The sequence below is a fragment of the Dasypus novemcinctus genome, chromosome 24 (assembly GCF_030445035.2).
Source record: "Dasypus novemcinctus isolate mDasNov1 chromosome 24, mDasNov1.1.hap2, whole genome shotgun sequence".
NCBI classification, from domain to species: domain Eukaryota; kingdom Metazoa; phylum Chordata; class Mammalia; order Cingulata; family Dasypodidae; genus Dasypus; species Dasypus novemcinctus.
Window position 1 is genome coordinate 2,530,301 of NC_080696.1, and position 19,840 is coordinate 2,550,140.

The following is a 19,840-nucleotide window of genomic DNA, read 5'->3' on the forward strand; positions in this document are numbered from 1 at the left end:
TCCTCTGTGTTCTTCTCCTGTGTGTTTACTTCCTGGGCTCCATCTCAAAACTCCAACTGTGTCCTTTGCCATGTCTTTTCTCTGTGACTCCCCACCCATCAAGGGGACTTACAGTGATCAAAGCCTTAATCATTATTTAATCAAGTAAACTTCTGAATCCAATATGATCTAATATGCCCAGAGGAAAAGACCAGTTTACAAATATAATCCAATATTTCTTTTTGGAATTCATCAATAATATCAAACTGCTACAAGGATCTACTCAAAATTAAACACTTCTGCACTTCAAAAGACTGTTAAGGAGGATAAAAATCAGCTGAGTCAGTGGGAGAAAATATTTTGAAATAACATATCCAATAAGGGTTTAATATCCATGATACATAGAGATGCTACAACTCAACAATAAAAAGACAAACAAACTGTTAAAAAATGGACAAAAGACTTGAATAAACAATTGTCCAAAGACGAAATACAAGTGACGAAAAAAGCACATGCAGAAAATGTTCAACATCACGAGCGAATAGGGAAATGCAAATGAAAACCACAATGAGACATCATTTCACACCTCTCAGAATGGCCAGTATTAAAAAGTCATAACTACAAGTGTTGGAGAGGATGCGAATAGGAACACTCACTCACTGTTGGTGGGATCCAGAATGGTCCAGCCACTGTGGAGGACTGTCTCGCAGTTCCTAAAGAAGTTGCATATAGACTTGTCACGTGACCCTGCAATACCACTACTGGGTATATACCCAGAAGAACTGAGAGGAGTGACACAAACAGACATCTGCACACTGATGTTCATAGCAGCATTATTCATGATTGCCAAAAGCTGGAAACAACCTATGTGTCCATCAACAGATGACTGGATAAACAAACTGTGGTCTGTTCACGCAATGGAATCTGTAGCTGTAAGAAGAAATGAAGTCGTGAAGCACATGGAGGACATAGAAAAGGACAAATACCATATGATTACGCTATTATGAACTAAATACATTGTATAAACTCACGGAGTTAATAATTAGAATACAGGTCATCAGAAAATAGAATGAGGGTAGAGAATGGAAGGCTGAGGGCAAATCTGTGAAGAATTGGTAAAAGTTGTTTGTAAATCTTTGGAAATGAATAGAAATGGTGAAAGCACATCACAGTTTTTGTAACTAGCAAAGCTATTATGTGAGTATGACAGTGGTTGAAAGGGAAAGTCTAAGGTTATATATATTACTAGAAAGAAAGCTGAAAAATGTAACATGCAGGGAGCAGAGGTGGCTCAGTAGTTGAGCACCTGCTTCCCATGTATGAGGTCCTGGGTTCAATCCCCAGTACCTCCTTTAAAAAAAAAAAGTAACATGGGACTGTATAATATAGTGAAACCTCATGTAAAATACAAACACGGGGAATATTGCATATATAAGATTGTTTTTACAAAATATAAATACAACTAAATTAGATGGAACCAGAAGAGCAGCTATGTACTGCAGGGGAAGCATAGAGAGATTGAGAGATGATGAGTTATTTTGTTTGTCTGTTTTTTTTAATTATTGGAATAATGAAAATGCTGTAATAATGTTTGAAGTGATGAATGCACAACTAAGTGATTATACCAAATATCATTATGCTCTATTAATATGTATCAATAAAATTGATTTGTTAAAAAAATTTTAGCAAGTAGCACGTAAGGACAAATACTCTATGATTTCATTTGTATGAAATTCCTGGAAATAAATACATAGGGACAAAGTCCATTGGAGGTTAGTAGGGGATTGTTGCTTGGTGGGTCCAAAGTGTTGGAAATTTTCAAAACTTTGAAATAAAAATAGAAACAAAAAACTAAATCTCTTAAAATTAATAAAAATAATAATTCCACTTCCTGTGAAGGCTGGCTGCTTTAGGGCTCTGCAAGATCCCATAGTTAGGGAAGCGTACATGGCCCAGTGGTTAGGGCATCCGTCTACCACATGGGAGGTCCACAGGTCAAACCCTGGGCCTCTGTGACCCGTGTGGAGCTGGTCCATGCGCAGCACTGACGTGCACAAGGAGTGCCCTGCCATGCAGGGGACGTGTCCCCTGCATAGGGGAGCCCCACGCGCAAGGAGTACGCCCCGTAAGGAAAGCCGCCCAGCGCGAAAGAAAGTGCAGCCTGCCCAGGAATGGCGCTGCACACACGGAGAACTGACACAACAAGATGACGCAACAAAAAGAGACACAGATTCCCATGCCGCTGACAACAACAGAAGCGAACAAAGAACACGCAGCAAATAGACACAGAGAACAGACAACTGGGGTGGGGGGGAGAAAGGGAGAGAAATAAATAAATCTTAAAAAAAAAAGATCCCATAGTTATTCCCTATATTTCCCTGCAGAAGATCTGGCTTATACCAAGTGTACCAGAACTTTAAGTTAAGTAAGAAAACCTAATTATGTGCATTTATCCATCTTTCCTTATGATTTTGTTTTACTACTTTTTAAGTTCTATTGTTATGTGCTTAAAAATTATTGTATAGAACTATATTTCATTCAGTGTTTTTCACATGGAATGCTATCTTCACTGATAGATTTATTTATAGAAGGCCCACTGTGAGAGAGGAACTGTTCTAGATGCTAAAGATTCAGCAGGGAGCAAAACAGACAAAAACCTGTGGCCTTGTGGAACTGAGGATAACATTGAATAATGAATTCAATATTGCTAGACTAATTTCATTTTGTTTACGTTTTTCTGTCATCCTCACCCCTTTCTTTTCAGCATTTCTATATCATCACATATGTACTTGGATTTTATTTTTTAAGCAAATCTGAGAGGCTCTGTTTTTAATACAAGAATTTAACCCATTCATACATTTTGTAACTACTGATAACTGATATGTTCAGACCTAGACTTATTTCTGCCTTTGTGCCTTCTAATATCATTTTTCTTGTTCTGAGTTTCCAGGGGCCGGGGATTAGACCTGGGACCTTGTATGTGGGAAGTCGGTGCTCAACCACTGAGCCACATCCGCTTCCCTGAGTTGGTTTTCTCATTTGTTTTTTTTTTAATTAATTAATTAATTTCTCTCCCCTCCCCCACCCCCCACCCACCCCGGCTGTCTCTTCTCTGTGTCTATTTTGCTGCGTCATCCTTGTCCACTTCTGTTGTTGTCAATGGCATGGAAATCTGTGTTTCTTTTTGTTGCGTCATCTTGTTGTGTCAGCTCTCTGTGTGTACAGCGCCATTCCTGGGCAGGCTGCACTTTCTTTCGCGCTGGGCGGCTCTCCTTATGGGGCACACTCCTTGTGCGTGGGGCTCCCCTACGCGGGGGACACCCCTGTGTGGTAGGGCACTCCTTGCACACATCAGCACTGCGCATGGGCCAGCTCCACACGGGTTAAAGAGGCCCGAGGTTTGAACTGTGGACCTCCCATGTGGTAGGCGGACGCCCTAACCACTGGGCCAAGTCCACTTCCCTGTAATTTCTTTTTGTTCTTTTGCCTTTTATTGTCGTAATGGTAGTTATATTAGTGCATGTGTATTGGTATCTCGTGTTTTTTTGTCACATTTCTTTTAAAAGAGTTTAACATCCAGCATATATAAAGAAATCCTACAAGTCAACAACAAAACATCAAACAACTCAATTTTAAAAATGGGCATTTCTCCAAAGAAGATATGTGAATGGCCAATAAGCATATGAGAAGATGTTCAACATTATTTGGTATTAGGGAAATGCAAACCAAAACCACATTTCAGTGCCTTCATACCTACATTTTCAAGGTGAAGATGTGTGGGCTTATGTTATGGCATATTGAAAACAATCTGACTTCATGGAGAAAAAAAATACCTGTGTTGTTCCTATATTGACAATGCCAATAAAATGAAGTATGGTTCAAAAAAAAAAATCATTTTGCAGGGAACGAATGTAGCTCAAGTGATTGAGCACCTCCTTCCTATATATGAGATCCCAGGTTCAATCCCCGGTACCTCCTAAAAACAAACGAGCTAATGAAAAAACCAACTCTGGGGAGCAGGTGTAGCTCCATGGTTGAGTACCTGCTTCCCATGTACGAGGTCCTGGTTTCTATCTCTGGTACCTCCTTGAAAAAAAAATCGGCCATAGATGTGAGGGTTTATTTCTGAGCTCTCTGTTTCCATTGGTCTTTCTATCTGTCCTTGTACCAATACCATGCTGTTTTGACAACTATAGCTTTGTGATAAGTTTTAAAATTGGAAAGTGTGAGTCCTGCAGCTTAATTCTTCTATTTTAAAATGATTTTAGCTATTTGGGGCTCTTATCCTTCCAGATAAATTTGATTATTGGCTTTTCCATTTCTGCAAAAAAATGCTGTTGAAATTTTGATTGGGATTGTGTCGAATCTATAAATTGTTTTGGATAGAATTGACATCTTGACAATATTTATTTAGTCTTTTAATCTATGAGCATAAAATGTCCTTCTATTTAGATCTCCTCTGATTTTGCTTAGCAATGTTTTATAGTTTTCCATGTATAAGTCTTTTACATCCTTGGTTAAATTTATTCCTCGATACAGTATTCTTTTAATTGCTATCGTAAATGGATTTTTGTCTTGATTTCCTCTACAGATTGTTCATTAGTAGTGTATAAAAACACGACTGAATTTTGCATATCGATCTTGTACTCCACCACTTTGCTGAATTCATTTATTAGCTGTAGTAGATTTGTTGTAGATTTGGGGGGACATTCTATATATAGGATCATTCTGTGTGCAAATAGTAAAGTTTTACTTCTTCCTTTCCTGTGGATGGCTTTTGTTTCTTTTTCTTGCCTAACTGCTCTGGCTAGAACTCCCAGTTTAGTGTTGAACAACAGTGGTGACAGTGGACGTCCTTGTCTTGTCCAGACCTTAGAGGGAAAGCTTTCATCTTTCAGCATTACGTGTGGTGCCAGCAGGGAGTTTTTTCATTTATGCCCATCATGACTCGGAGGAAGTTTCCTTCTATTCCAGGTTTCCTAAGTGTTTTTATCAAAAGGGGTTGCTGGATTTTATCAAATGTCTTTTCTGCATCAAATTGATATGGTCATGTGTTTTTTTTTTTCCTTTGCTCTGTTAATGTGGTGGATTACATTAATTGATTTTTCTTACATTGAGCCACCCTTGTACACCTACAATAAATCCCACTTGATCATGGTGTATAATTCTTTCAATTTGCTGTTGGATTCAGTTTGTTGACATTTTGTTGAGGATTTTTGCATCAATAGTCATTAGGGATATTGTTCTATAATTTTCTTATGGTGTCTTTATCTGGCTTTGGTTTTAAGCTTGATATTGGCCTCGTAAAATGAATTAGGTGATGTGCCCTTCTCTTCAATTTTTGAAAGAATGTGAGTAGTATTGGTATTAAAATGAATTTTATTTTAACATTTGCATTTTCTTATTTCCAGTATTTCTAGTTGGTCCTTTTTTCTTGATAGTCTGTTTTAATGTAGTTTCTTTCATATTCCTGTGTAATAATCATCACTTTATTTTATTTTGAAGTCTTTCATTCTGTTAATAAGGCTGTCTGCTCAGATGTTTGTTTTCAGTGTCGACATAACTTTCCTCACATGTCCGCTTCTTGGTTAAGTTTAAGATCTCCTGTTTGTCTCCGTGGTGCTGTTTCTGCCTGCTGCAGCCTCCTGCAGGCACCTGGGGGTGGAGGTGGAGGTGCTGCTGGCGGGGGACGCGATGGACTGTCTTCTGGGGGACAGGCCGTCCTGCCCGGTTTCCCCGGCTCCCCGCCCAGGTCTTCACTGCTGCCCTCCGTTGCTCAGCACGGGCAGGTGAGGGAGGAAGCCGTGTGGTTCAGCTGTCTGCATCCAGCCACCCGGGCGCCTCCCAGTCATGGGCCCTGGGCTTAGAGCCTCTCTCAGGTGCTCTTAGAGCGTCTCTTCACTTCTCAGCCCTCTCCAGTGGGCTGATTTTCCTTCTTGAGGGTGACTAACCTCTTTATTGCCAAATCCAAAGGCTCCTTTTCAGCACTCTCCTTTTTCACTTCTCAACATCATCAGCCACTGACCACCCACCAGCGAGACCCTTCTTGCGTTCTTTGTCCCCGCACTGCCCTGAGGCTGCTCCTTCTTGCCTCTTTGCTGTACAGCTTTTCTACTAAACCTTTCATTGATGCTGTTCTCCCGGAGGTCGGCCGTGGCCCTCTTCTTACGCTGCGTTCTCTAGGTGAGACCAGCCGTGCCCACCCGAGCCTCGCACGCCCAGAAGTGACCTCTGTGACCTTCCTCAGTCTTCCTCTCACAGGCCTCCGAGCCCAGAGCACGCCCCGCCTTCCACAACAGCTCTCCTCCCGCGTCCCGGCAGCTCTGCGTTGAAGCGGTGTCGGTCCACTCTCTCACTTCCACGCCCATCACAGTCTAGCCTGGGCTCTTTCAGTGGCTTCCGCTCCTCTACAGTCCACAGGGAGTGCAGAGAATTTCTCTAAAGTCATTAATTAGCTCATGCCTATTTCCTCACCGCTTTTTAGTGGCTTCTCATCGCATTTAAAATTAAATCCAGGGTCCGACCTGAATTGACCTTTGCTCACTATTGCCCACCCATCAGACACGACTCTGCCACACTTCTGCTTTGGGAACTTTCATTTTCTCAAAAGCACAGAGCTGAACAGTATGGCGGATGGTGAGCAGCCAAAGGAAACAAGGAGCCTAGAGGAGCTGCTGGCTAGAAAAGGGCTGTGTGGTGGGCGTGGGGATCCGGGACTGGGAGGGCTGCAGGAGCCTGTGAAGAAGTCCCGCGCGCAGCCTGGACCCTCCACACACCCTTGTTTTGAGCCGAGCACTGACCCTCCCCAGCTTCAGCAGTGCCTGTGACGGTCCAGGCACTGGCACTGGCGCCTGAGGATGTGAGCTCCTGAGGGATCTGGCATCGCCTGTGTCAGACAGATTCATGTTGTAGACGTGGACACTGTGGATGTTTCCCGTCTAAATAGCACTTTCTGTTAAGGCCTAAAGATGTCAGGAGACCTAAAGCAGAAGTTGCTGCCAAATTTCTAATGACAGAATTGCAATGTATTTCCACATTTCAGCAAGACTCAGGATTTTAACGACACTTTCTATTGACAATTCCATATTATTATATATGGACTGTACTCTATCATTGCCAGAAGATGGATAAATGGCATGCTGATATCTCTTCTAAATTATGAAGATGGTGTGTTAGATCTAAGCTCCATTGTGCCTTTGCTAGACAGGGAAAGAGAAGGTTTTAAAGGAAATGATAGGGTGATTCTACCGGGAATGACTGCTTGTGTAGAATGTACACTGGAACTTTATGCACCACAGGTTAATTTTCCCGTTTCCACCACTGCATCTACACCCAGGCCACCAGAACCCTGTATGTGAACTACGTAAGGACATTGCAGGGCCTGAGGAGCAGCCTTTTGAGACGGCGTTCCTTTGAATGGAGACTATCCTGATCATAGTCAGTGGATTTACCGAAAGTGCCTAGAGGGAGCATCAAAACATGATGTGTTCCACGTAGACTCACTCAAGGAGCTGTAAAACGAGTCATTCCTGCAGTAGCTTCCACAAACGCAGTCATTGCAGCTGTGTGTGCCCCTGAGGTTTTGAGATAGCCACACACATTCCCCTTAATAATTACTTGATAGTCAGTGATGCGGACAGGCTATACACTCACACATCTGAAGCAGAGAGAAAGGAAAACTGTCCAGCTTGTAACCAGCTTCCTCAAAGTACTCAGTTTTCTCCACCAGCTAAACTTCGGGAGGTGTTGGATTAGCTAACCAGTAGCGTGTCTCTGCAGGTGAAAACTCCAGCCATCACAGCCGCATTAGAGGGAAAAAAGAGAACCCTTTACTCGCAGTCAGGAGCCCCTGTTGAAGAGCGAACAAGGCCAGATCTCTCCAAGACACTGAAAGAACCGGCACTTGGTGATGGGCAAGAACTGGCAGTCATCGATGTCACCACCCCACTTTTTTTCACTATTTTACTATTCAAACTTCATTTTACTTTTTAAAGAAAATAAATCTGCACATAGAAATTTGAGTCACTTTTAGCATTAATGCTGCTTGAATTTGACTTCCTTAAAAATACAAGGTACCACTCTTTTTTTTAACTTCATAACTTTCCCTTGAAGACAGATTTTGGGGTTGGTGCTTGTAAGCATTTTCTTTAGTAATATGCAAAATGATGCCTGGAGAAAATGATGATGAGCCAGTGTATGGCTTCTCTTAGAAAAGAAGGCAAATGCCGTCTTATGTATGAATTTTGTTATGGTCAAAAAACGCATTCCTCAACTTTAAGTTGAGTACCCACATACACAAAAGGTATTCCTTTAAGGAAAATAAGAAAAGTACATTTTAAACATTAAATATTACATCCTGTTTGACATCTAGAACACATTGACCATAGGGTATCTGTTGCTTCTTTTAATATCCATTTAATTGTGGCTGCCCAAGTGAATGTTAATTATTGCAAAGGGCTACTGTGTGCATAATAATTTGGAAATGTGATTATAGCTGAATGCCTGTGCGTGGAAATGGGAAATATTTTCATGTGTTTATTTGCATTGCAATAGAGGCTAATATGCACAGTACTAAGGCCAAGACATGAATGTTAATGTTTAAAATAATTTAATAGACCATTAAAACTGATGCTTCCACACTATTTATTAATAAAGTCATATATTGTCTACCTTTTTTACTGAAAATTTTAAAGTTATATTAAATAGTTCTGTAGTAGTGTTTGAATACTTTTTAAATGTGTAGCAGAATTACAACCCCCAATTTTTATTTCACCTGATTTGAGACTCCTATGATTTCTGTAGGAAAATCTGCTGATTTAATTTGACTTTCTTTAACAAAATAATGTAATGAAAGTGGAATAACATTTTTTTAAATTAAAAAAAAAAGCACAAAGCCCTTTCCCACCTCAGAGTATTTGCATGTGCTTTTCCTTCTTTCTGCAACACACTTCCCGTTATTCTTCATCTAGATACTTTTCCTCATCCTTCAAATCTTGGCATAATGTAACTTCCTCCAAGACACCATCCTGGAACCCCAAACTAAGTCTTCTCCCCATATTCTTCCTCTCATACACCTCTGTTATTTTTCTTCATGCTATTTCTATTACCACAATTTGAAGTATATATTTGTGTTTACTTACATAATGTCTTTGTCTACAGTTAAACTGTAAGCTTCAAGAAAGGCATGCTGTCTCCTGTGTTCATACATATGCAGATACATATACACGTGCATGCACATATACATATGCATATACACATGCACGTGCATATATATGTATACATGCATATATTTTCATATGCATGTATACATATACGTATACATGTACCTATGCATGCACATGCACTCTCAGTATCTCGCACATAGTCTTGGTCAACTGTGGAGAGGAGACCTGCAGAAGTGCTGAGTGATGAGGAACCACGGGGACCCAGCTGAGGAACAGGCCGGCAGTGCTGGCTGACAGCGGATGCCACGGGCTGCCTCAGCAGCTGCAGTTAGTGTGCTGTGTTCTTGGAGCTTGTGCACGGGGTGAGACGACCGTGCTGCCGGGTACCAGCCCTGCGACTCCAGTGCTGTCAGAAGACTGTGTAGTAAACAAGGACTGGCGATGTTTCCATCACTTCTCTTCTGAAGATTGAACCTTTGGAAAATAATCCAAAACTTTGATTTTTCTGGACTATGTTTAGGAAATAGAAATGATGACCTTTTTAACGGAGAATAGAGTCCTTTCCATGAGCACAGGGAACAAAATGCTTTCCTAGGGCAGGTTATCCAGATCCAGAAGGATTTAGATTGAACATGTAGGGCAAAGGGAAAAGCATCCAGAAAGATGAGTCATACTTGATGATTCAAGTAACAAAAACACTGTGAGAAGAGTTGGAGAAAGAACTTCCAGACCCAGGATACAGTGAAGTAAACCCAAGATCCTAGCGCAGTCCATTAGTGTCTTTGTGTCTTAAGTAGGTGTTTCTCCAGACTCAAAAAGAAACCTTGTATATAAAGATGCAACTAGGAAGACCAATCCCTGGTTGCTCTGAGAATCAAATGAAGCATGTGAAATCTGGAAGGTGATTTGCTAATCTTGGTTGGCATGATGATTGATTAGTAACAGGAGGAGAGAAAAATGAACTCTGAAAATCTATGTAGTTGGGGTTGAAGGTACCTGGCCAAAAGGAAGAAATGTAATGAAAATTCCTGGTGTGAGCAAATTACAACGTTTTCAAAAAATTATCTGAATTTCTGTAGAGTCTTGCCAGATCGACAGACATTTTTTGTCCTTAATTTTTTAAAATTTATTTTTAATGTAACATTTGCAACAAAAATTTTGCCAGTTTAGTCATTTTTAAATGTACAGTTCAGTGGCATTAATTTTACCTTTGCAGTGAGCTACCATCACCGCCATCCATTACCCCAACAGAAACTCATCACCCCAAACAAGTCTCTCCACTGAGCAATAACTCCACCATGCCGCCCTCCTCCAGCCCCTGGGAACCACTAATCCATTTTCTGTCTCTATGGATTTGCTTAGTCTCTATATTTCCTATGAGTGGAACCATGCAATACTTGTCCTTTAGTGTCAGGCTTCTTTCACTTAGCATAATGTTTCAAAGTGCATCCACGTTGCAGCATCTATCAACACTTCATTCTTTTTTTAATTATTTATTTATTTTTTTTAAAATTACATACAAAAAATATGAGGTCCCATTCAACCCCACCGCCCCCACCCCCCACTCCCCCCACAGCAACACTCTCTCCCATCATCATGACACATCCATTGCACGTGGTAAGTACATCTTTGAGCATCACTGCACCCCATAGTCAATGGTCCACATCATAGCCCACACTCCCACGTTCCATCCAGTGGGCCCTGGGGGGATCTACAATGTCCCGTAATTGTCCGTGAAGCACCACCCAGGACAACTCTATGTCCCGAAAACGCTTCCACATCTCATCTCTTCCTCCCATTCCCCAAACCCAGCACCCACCATGGCTACCCTTCCCACACCCATTCCACATGTTCTCTGTGGACATTGGATTGGTTGTGTCCATTGCACATCTATGTCAAGTGGGGGCTTAGATTCCACATGGATACTGGATGCACTCCTCCTGCTTTCAGTTGTAGACACTCTAGGCTCCATGGTGTGGTGGTTGACCTTCTTCAACTCCATGTTAGCTGAGTGGGGTAAGTCCAATAAATCAAAGTGTAGGAGCTGAAGTCTGTTGAGGCTCTGGGCCTGGGTGTCATACTATCAGTCCAGAGATTCAAATCCCGTAAATATATCTTAAACCCCAGCACCAACTACAATTTCAATAAAGTAGCATGCAAGTCTTGTGAAAAGAGATCCTCTCTGAGTCCGATTCCATCACGCAGAAACACCAGCTCCAAAGAGGGGCCGTCTGCCATGGCAGTGAACCCCATCTGCCATGACCATAGAACCCGTGGGTCTCTTTATCCCTCAAAAGAACCAATACCTGGGGTTGTATCTACTTTATCTGTCTCTTAGACTCTGCTCAGTTGTGCATAAGGGCATTCCTTCTGACAACCTCCCGACTCTTTTTTAGAGACTCATAGCCTTATAATCTCATTTCTCCTTTCCATTTCCCACTTACATTAGGTCAAACAGCATTTTGAAGTCATGTTATTATATGTAGAAAGGGATATTCTGCTGATCCGTATTGAACCTTTAATTCAAGGTCATTTTCTAGTTGCATCTTCAGCTGGTTTGTGGTAGTGATCCCTCGGTGCCAGGGAGGCTCATCCCCGGGTGTCATGTCCCACACTGGGGGGAATGCACTGCATCTACATGCTGAGTTTGGCTGTGAGAGTGGCCACATTTGAGTAACATGAAGGCTGTCAGGAGGAAACTCCCAGGCACAGTGCTACTCTAGGCCTTGTTCTTATTGCAGGTGTATAGGCTCAAAAGCATAGCCATTAGTATCAGGAGCCCACTGTTGGGCCCTCCTTCCTTCCTGGTTCTTGCCGTTGTATCTGGGGAACTGCCGCTGCTCCCCCAGGGTCCACGACAGTGACCCCCCGGCCAGGAGCCCAGAACCCCCCCAGCTGTTGTTTTTAATTGTTTCCACTATGAGTATAGCTAGACATTACTATATACCCTGGGCATATGCCTTGTATAACTCCCTGTCAACCATATATATCCTGTCAATAGCATCCTATATCAGTATTCCTCCGCTGCCATTGTTGAACCACTCTGTGATCCAAAACTTCCTGTAAAGTGAATCCCAACATAATGTCAGCTTCACAAGAGTCTTAGATCACCAAAATTCATATATACAATATACAGTACTTCCCCAGATCCACCATAAAACCTTTTCCCTTCCACAGCGATAATCTTTTAACTTATTCATATCATATTTCCTGAAATTGATGTACAGATTCCGAAACAATAGCTTTCAAACAAGGTGATATCTGTGCTTACTATGTGGTCCATACTTTAGGTTGTACAGTTTTCTAACTTTTTTAGTTATCCTATGCTTTGCCTTATGGTTTACATTATTAGTCTGTCGTCCCCTATATGTTTTTGGTGTGATATTACATGTTTTATATTCATCCTCGTGTACTCTCACAAAACTCCTCTCTTGCCCCCATATTTACCTTGGTTCCATCCATTCCACATCCATTTTCCCCTCCCCTTGGGGCCCACAACACCAGCCAATCTCCATTTCCCAAGAAGCCATGTCCAGAGATGCTTGCAGCAGTATTCAGGGCCTGACTTTCTCAACTTCCCTAATGTCCTGGGAGCCATCCTTTCTCACGAGAGATACAGTTCTCTCTATTTGACGGCATTAGTCCTCCCCAGGATGTGGGTCCACCCCAACTCTCACTTCTTGGGTCTCTTCCCAATGGTACAACCCACCTTGGCAAAATGAGCCTTTAGCTATTCCCCCGGAGTCCATCCCGCATCAGACCATACCCCCTGGGCATCCTAAACAGGTAACCCTCCTACTTATACTTTGATACGATTTTCTCAACATTTTGTTCTCAACGAACACCTGATGCTCTCCCATGTTCGTATGTTGCCCCTCCCTCCCCCCAATTTTTGGACAATATTACCCCTCTGCCCATCCCCAGCCCCCCTCAAACCCACAAAGCCCCACCCGAAGGCAACCCCTTGCCCCCATTTTGTCCCTTCTTTGTGCTCATACTTACCGCCAGCTAATCACAGATTCCACCCCTGCAGACGTTAACTCACATCCTTCCTCCACCCCCCGATTTCCTATAAGCCTCTTTTCCACACTCTAGCTCTCTGAGGCAGTTTGCTTATTTCATATCATTGAGGTCATGTAGTATTTGTCCTTCAATGCCTGGGTTGCTTCTCTCAACATAAGATTCTCAAGGTTCATCCATGTTATCACGTGTGATTGTAGTGTATTTGTTCTTACAGCCGAGTAGTATTCCATTGTGTGTATATACCACATTTTATTGATCCACTCGTCTGTTGATGGGCATTTGGGTTGATTCCAACTTTTGGCGATAGTGAACAATGCTGCTATGAACATTGGTGTACATATATCGGTTTGTGTCCTTGTTTTCAGTTCTGCTGGGTATATACCCAGCAGTGGTATTGCTGGGTCATATGGCAAATCTATGGTTAGTTTTTTGAGAAACCGCCAAACTGTCCGCCAGAATGGTTGGATCCTTCTGCATTCCCACCAGCAGTGGATGAGTGTTCCCCTTTCTTCACATCCTCTCCAGCATTTGTATTCTTCTGTTTTTTTCATAGCTGCCAATCTTATGGGAGTAAGATGGTATCTCATTGTAGTTTTGATTTGCATTTCCTTGATAGCTAGAGATTTGGAGCATTTTTTCATGTGCTTTTTAGCCATTTGTATTTCTTCTTTGGAGAAGTGTCTGTTTAAATCTTTTTCCCTTTTTTTTTTTTTAAAAGATTTATTTATTTATTTAATTCCCCCCCCCCCTCCCCTGGTTGTCTGTTCTTGGTGTCTCTTTGCTGCGTCTTGTTTCTTTGTCCGCTTCTGTTGTCGTCAGCGGCACGGGAAGTGTGGGCGACGCCATTCCTTGGCAGGCTGCTCTTTCTTTTCACGCTGGGCGGCTCTCCTCACGGGCGCACTCCTTGCGCGTGGGGCTCCCCCACGCGGGGGACACCCTTGCGTGGCAAGGCACTCCTTGCACGCATCAGCACTGCGCATGGGCCAGCTCCACACGGGTCAAGGAGGCCCGGGGTTTGAACCGCGGACCTCCCATATGGTAGACGGACGCCCTAACCACTGGGCCAAAGTCCGTTTCCTTTTTCCCATTTTTTAAATGGGTTGTTTATCTTTTTGTTTTCAAGATATATGAGTTCCTTATATATGCAAGTTATAAGTCTCTTATCAGATATATGGTTGCCAAATATTTTCTCCCATTGTGTGGGTTCCCTTTTTACTTTCTTGACAAACTCCTTTGAGGTGCAGAAGGCTTTAATTTTGAGGAAGTCCCATTTATCTATTAGTTCTTTTGCTGCTCGTGCTTTTGGTGTGATATTCATGAAGCCATTTCCTATTACAAGGTCCTGTAGATGTTTCCCTACACTGCTTTCCAAGATCTTTATGGTCTTGGCTCTTATATTTAGGTCTTTGATCCATCTTGAGTTGATCTTTCATTCTTCTACATATAGCTATCCAGTTCTCCAGGCACCATTTGTTGAATAGGGCATTCTCTCCCAGTTGAGAGGGTTTGGTGGCTTTATCGAATATTATATGGCTATATACATGGGGTTCTATATCTGAACTTTCAATTCGATTCCATTGGTCTGTGTGTCTCTCCTTATGCCAATACCATGCTGTTTTCACTACTGTAGCTTTGTAGTATGTTTTGAAGTCAGGAAGTGTGATTCCTCCTATTTCATTTTTCTTTTTCAATATGTCTTTGGCTATTCGGGGCCTCTTTCCTTTATTCCATTGGTCTCTACATCTTTCCTTATGCCAGTAGCACACAGTTTTGTTTGTAAGTTGTAGATTATTAAATCAGGAAGTGTGAGATCTCCAATTTTGTCTTTATTTTTTAAGATATTTTGGCTATTTGAATCCCCTTGCAATTCCATATAAATTTAATGATTGATTTTTCCATTTCTGGGGGGAAAAAAGGCTGCTGGAATTTGTATAAGAATGACATTGAATCTGTGAATAACTTTGGGCAGTATTTAACAATAGTAAGTCTTCCAGTTCATGAACACAGGCTGTCTTTTCATTTATTTAGGTCTTTATAATTTCTTTCACCACTGTTTTGTAGTTTTCAGTGTACAAGCTTTCATATCCATGGTTAAATTTATTCCCAGCTAGTTTATCCTTTTAAATGCTATTGTAAATGGAATGTTTCTAGGTTTCCTTTTCAGGCTGTTCATATCTAATGTGTAGAAACACCATTGAATTTCGAGTGTTGAACCTGTAACCTGTGGCTTTGCTGAATTTGTTTATTAGCTCCAGTGTTGTGGAGTCTTTGGGATTTTCTCTAAATAGGACTGTGTCATCTGCAAAAAAGGGATTGTTTCCAATCGGGATGCCTTTTGTTTCTTTTTCTTGCCTGGTTTGTCTGGCTGGAACGTCTAGGACAGCTGCGTCACAGTGGTGACATGGGCGCGCTGGCCTTGTCCAGGTCCTCGAGGAGAGCTTCCGGCCTTTCAGCACGAGTGTGACGTGAGCAGTGAGTTTTTCATGTAGGCCCCTTCTCGTGCTGAGGAAGTTTCCTTCTAGTCCTCTTTCTCTGAGTGTTTTTATCAAGAAAGGGGCTCGGTTTTGCCAGTTGCCTGGGCTTTTCCCTTCGTCCTGTTACTGGGGGGGTTGTGGTGATTGTTGTGCTTGTGTTGGTGGTTGTGGTGATTGTCGTGCTTGTGTGGGTCCACGACAGCAGGCACCTTAACAAGCCCCGCGACCCTTTCCTGGAGCCCTGCCCCCCGGCCTGGTTTGGACCCGGAAGTATAAGACCCCTCCAGCTGTGCAGTCCCAGCCAACCCAGACAGAGCTGCTGGTCAGAGCCTGCAGACAGGGGGCGGAGGACACACCTCGAGTCGAGTCACGGGGTTCTTTAAATAAAACCTTTATTTCAACTTCCAAAAATAAAATGGGAGGCAAAAGGCAGCTCAACAAAGTATGGAAGCATTACTTTTAAAATCATGTTTTTTTTTTTACAATGGTCTCAGGCAAGTGCAAGTCTCAGACAAGAAGGGACGGGTTCAGAACAAACAGGCCAAAGGACTCTCAAGTACAAAGCTGACGGGAAGCGGAGGCACGGCTGGCGCCCCGTCCTGCGGCAGGGAGAGTGCGCCGCTGTCCTCTTCCCCTAAGAACCGGGGAGCGATACTGGCAAACGCTGATGATTGCTGAGACTGAATAAAGGATGTATGTAGGAAGTTTTCGGAGTTAGCTGCTCTTTGCTCTTCTTTTGTGTATATGTTTGAAAATTTCCATGATATAAGCCAGCATGCTTTCAAATACATACGTAATTTCACCAATGTTTTTTGCAAAGCATCCAATCTATATGTACATCCATATATAATAACTTTAAGCTGAAATATATCACAAATAAAACAAGTAATAGCTACTGCTTGACAACTTAAGATCAACAATTATAATAAATTAAACTGGAATGAAAATAAATAAATCAAGAAAAACCCAATAAATTGTACATCTATTATATGTACTGTTGTCTCAGAAGAACAACATAAAACCAGTGGTGTCCCAATAGTTAATACCGATGGACAAAAGCATATTTTGTAATACAGGGTTGTGAAAAATAATTGACTTTTTTATGTATTCAGAAATGTGGTTGGAAAGAAGAAATATGAAAGCCCCCAAAATTTCAGCATAATACAAATTGGCTGTTTGTATTTTCAACAGCAGGCAAATCCCCTCTGGCCAGGGGTACACCTGCATGCTATTTACAGTGTGTTCAGGGGAGCCCCCCACCCCCGCCGCCCTGTGGCCACTCTGGGCCTGACTGCACACAGCAGCTTGTTCTTGTTTTTGTTTTTAAATATTTATTTAAACTTCCCCACCCCCTCATTGTTTGTACTTGCTGTGTCTGTCTGTCTTCCTTGTTTCTTAGGAGGCACTGGGAACTGAACCCAGGACCTCTAATGTGGGAGGGAGGAGCCTAATCACTCAAGCCACTTCCATTCCCTGTTTGATGTGTTTCTCATTGTGTTTTTCCTCATGTCTCTTGTTGCATCATCTTGTTGCCACAGCTCACTGCACCTGCCCATCACGCCAGCTCACCATCCTGCTCATTGTCTTTTGGAGGCACTGGGAACCTCTGCTCCCTGCTTTGTTGTGTCTCTCATTATGTTTTTCTTCTTGTGTCTCTTGTTGTGTCATCTTGTTGTGTCAACTTGCCATGTCTGCCCGTCGCACCAGCTTGCTGTCTTCTTTAAGAGGCACTGGGAACCAACCCCCCACACACACACACGCCCGTGTGGTGGGCAGGAGCCCAACTGCTTGAACCACATCACCTTCCTGTGCTGCTGTTGATCTGGTACCTCCTTGTGCTTACCTGTTAGAATAAAAATAACAAAAGCAGGCCCATGCGTGGAAGCTAACAGACTGCGAAGGCTGCTCTTCGGCTCCCGTACTGTTCACCCTCTTCTGCCCAGCTTCTCCATGCTGGGGCGCCCCTCCGCCTGTGCTTGCTCCCGTGGTGGCCCCGCCCAGCTCTACTGTATCAGATGCCATCTCCTTGCCAGCCACCCCCAAAGGCTGGCGGCCAGCCCGGCCCTCGCCCAGCCTGCCCGCCCCACCCGGTGGGTTCCGGCCCGTCTCAGGACTCAGCGTGCCTGAAACGCCCCCTCTGCGGTCCTGCACGGCTGCGCTCAGCCTCGCGGCTGTGCTGGTGTCACGGCCCCGTCCAGCCCAGCAGGTAATCCTGTTGTCCCCACCTTCAGACCAGGGCGAATCCGGTGCTTCTGAGAGCCTGCCGCCAGCACCGAGTCGGCCTCGTGGCTCCCCTCGCCTGGACGCTTGGCTCCTCTTTGTCCCTGCCGTGGCTGCCCTGAGGGTCTTCCCTGCTGAGTAAGAGTGCTCTTCCTGCTCTGACACCTGCTCTGGCTCCTTGTCCAACTCCCCGAGCCCAGAGCTCTGCGGCGCCTCGCCCACCCCTCGCCCACCCTCCCTCCTGGCTGCTCTGCCTGTCTGGCCTCACGCACCCCAGCCACGCTGCCTGAGGCTTCCCAGGCCTCCCCGCACGGCCCGGCCCGCCTCCGCCTGGGTGAGCCTCTGCGCAGCTGCTGAGCCCCCCCTCCCCCTTGCCACCTTCTCAGGAGGCCCCCGGCGTCCTGCCTGCCACCTCATTTCCTTGTCTTGGGTACTGCCACCCGCCGTGCTCCGTGAGACCGCTGTTTCCTTTTGCTGTTTATAAAGGGTCTGTAAATCTGCTGGGATGTGAACTCCATAGAACAGTGGTTTTTGAGTCTTCCATGAACCTGACACCGGACGGGCCCACAGCACGGATTAGACGCAGGTGTCGACTGCGGGGGAGAGCGGCCCACAGGCCCTTCTCTGGCAGGGCCCCTGAAGGGGGTCTGCACCCTCGTGCATCAGGGGGCGCATGCAGAGCCTCGAGGCGCCCCTGTGGAGGGCACTCGGCCCCCCGGGGGTCCGCCAGCACTTGGTGCGCTGCTGCACTCCTGGCGCCAGCCCCAGCGCCTCAGCAGCGCTCGGCAGCAGGGACCTGCAGGCGCGGGGTTGCGAGGAAGAGCCGCTCGCGGGCTACGGGCAGGCGCCTCACCTGGGGGTTCACCTGGGAGCTCTTCCTCTCTGTCCCGTCACAGCTGCTGCTCATCAGGACCTGTCAGGAGGAGAGCACTGAAAACAGACCCTCGGACCTGCTGTTCTCTCCTGTTACTTTTAAGAGAGTCTGATCATTTTGAACATGTTTTATTCTATGAAAATACATATATTTACTTTGTAAAAATATAATCATATTAATTATTCCACAAATTTATTTCTTCTACATTTACCTCTTTATGAAAAGCTAATCGATTACTTTAACAATCACCTTTTAGACTTAGGATTAAATAGCATGCTTGACAATTGTTTTAATTATCTTAATTTTTCTTATTGGGATAAGCTGTGACAGCCTCCGCAGTGGGCGGCTGGTGGGAAGACAACAAGATCTGAGGCTTGCTCAGCAGCTCCGCTCACCTGGGGCGCAACACACTTCGGGTTTTTCTCGCTCTGCCGAGCCATGACATTGTCCTGACTTGGAGCTGGCATTTGTGGGCTTGTTTCCCACCAGTTGAAGCCCGCCTGGCCTGCGGTGTGGACGCCAGAGGTGCAGTTCTGGGCGTGGAGAGTAACGCCGTGCTTTCCTTTCCCACAGCTGTTTCCTCTCCCTGCTCCTGGTGGCTGCCGTGGTCTGGAAGATCAAGCAGAGCTGCTGGGCCTCCAGGCGCAGAGAGGTAAGACCGCTGAGGGTGCGCGGCGCCAGGCGCTCCCTGCTCGGGGGCCGTGGATGCATGGCGCCACTGGCTGTGCGCGGCCAGCGCTTGGGGACGCTGCGCAGCATCCATGGCCCTGCGCTGCAGCCACGCCTTCCCGGCTCTCGAGGGGGAGCGCTGACGTGGCAGCGTGGCCTCTGTGGGAGCCTTCCACGAGAATGAGATCAGCCGCTCGAGCGTTCGGAACTTGCGTTCAGTCCAGGAGCAGGGCGTACCAGATGGGTCTTTTCTTCCACCATGAGCCTTGGTCGTCGGGCTCACAGCTCACCCACGCCCGGCCCTGACAGGACACCAGTGTCCTGGACTGCTCCCTGCGGCCCTGGCACCTTCTCTGACCCACCCAAGGGTAGTGCTCACAGAGTGAGGCTGCGTTGCCTTTATTATTTGTATTTCAAGAATTCATGGCATGACGACT

The 19,840-nt window shown here is 44.6% G+C and overlaps 1 protein-coding gene across 5 annotated transcripts in view; it reads left to right on the top strand.

Moving 5' to 3' along the window:
* ATRN (attractin) overlaps positions 1-19,840 on the top strand; it is a 301,223-nt gene that overhangs the window by 167,955 nt on the left and 113,428 nt on the right. For 2 of the 5 annotated variants that reach the window (XM_058287460.2, XM_023590451.3), the window contains one exon: positions 19,308-19,386. The exons of 1 other annotated variant lie outside the window; for it this stretch is intronic. In XM_058287460.2, the coding sequence (XP_058143443.1) occupies positions 19,308-19,386 (79 nt within the window). Of the gene's footprint in view, positions 1-7,758; positions 8,649-19,307; positions 19,387-19,840 lie in introns of those variants that run through there. 2 more of the 5 variants (XM_058287461.2, XM_058287463.2) reach the window with 2 other exon arrangements.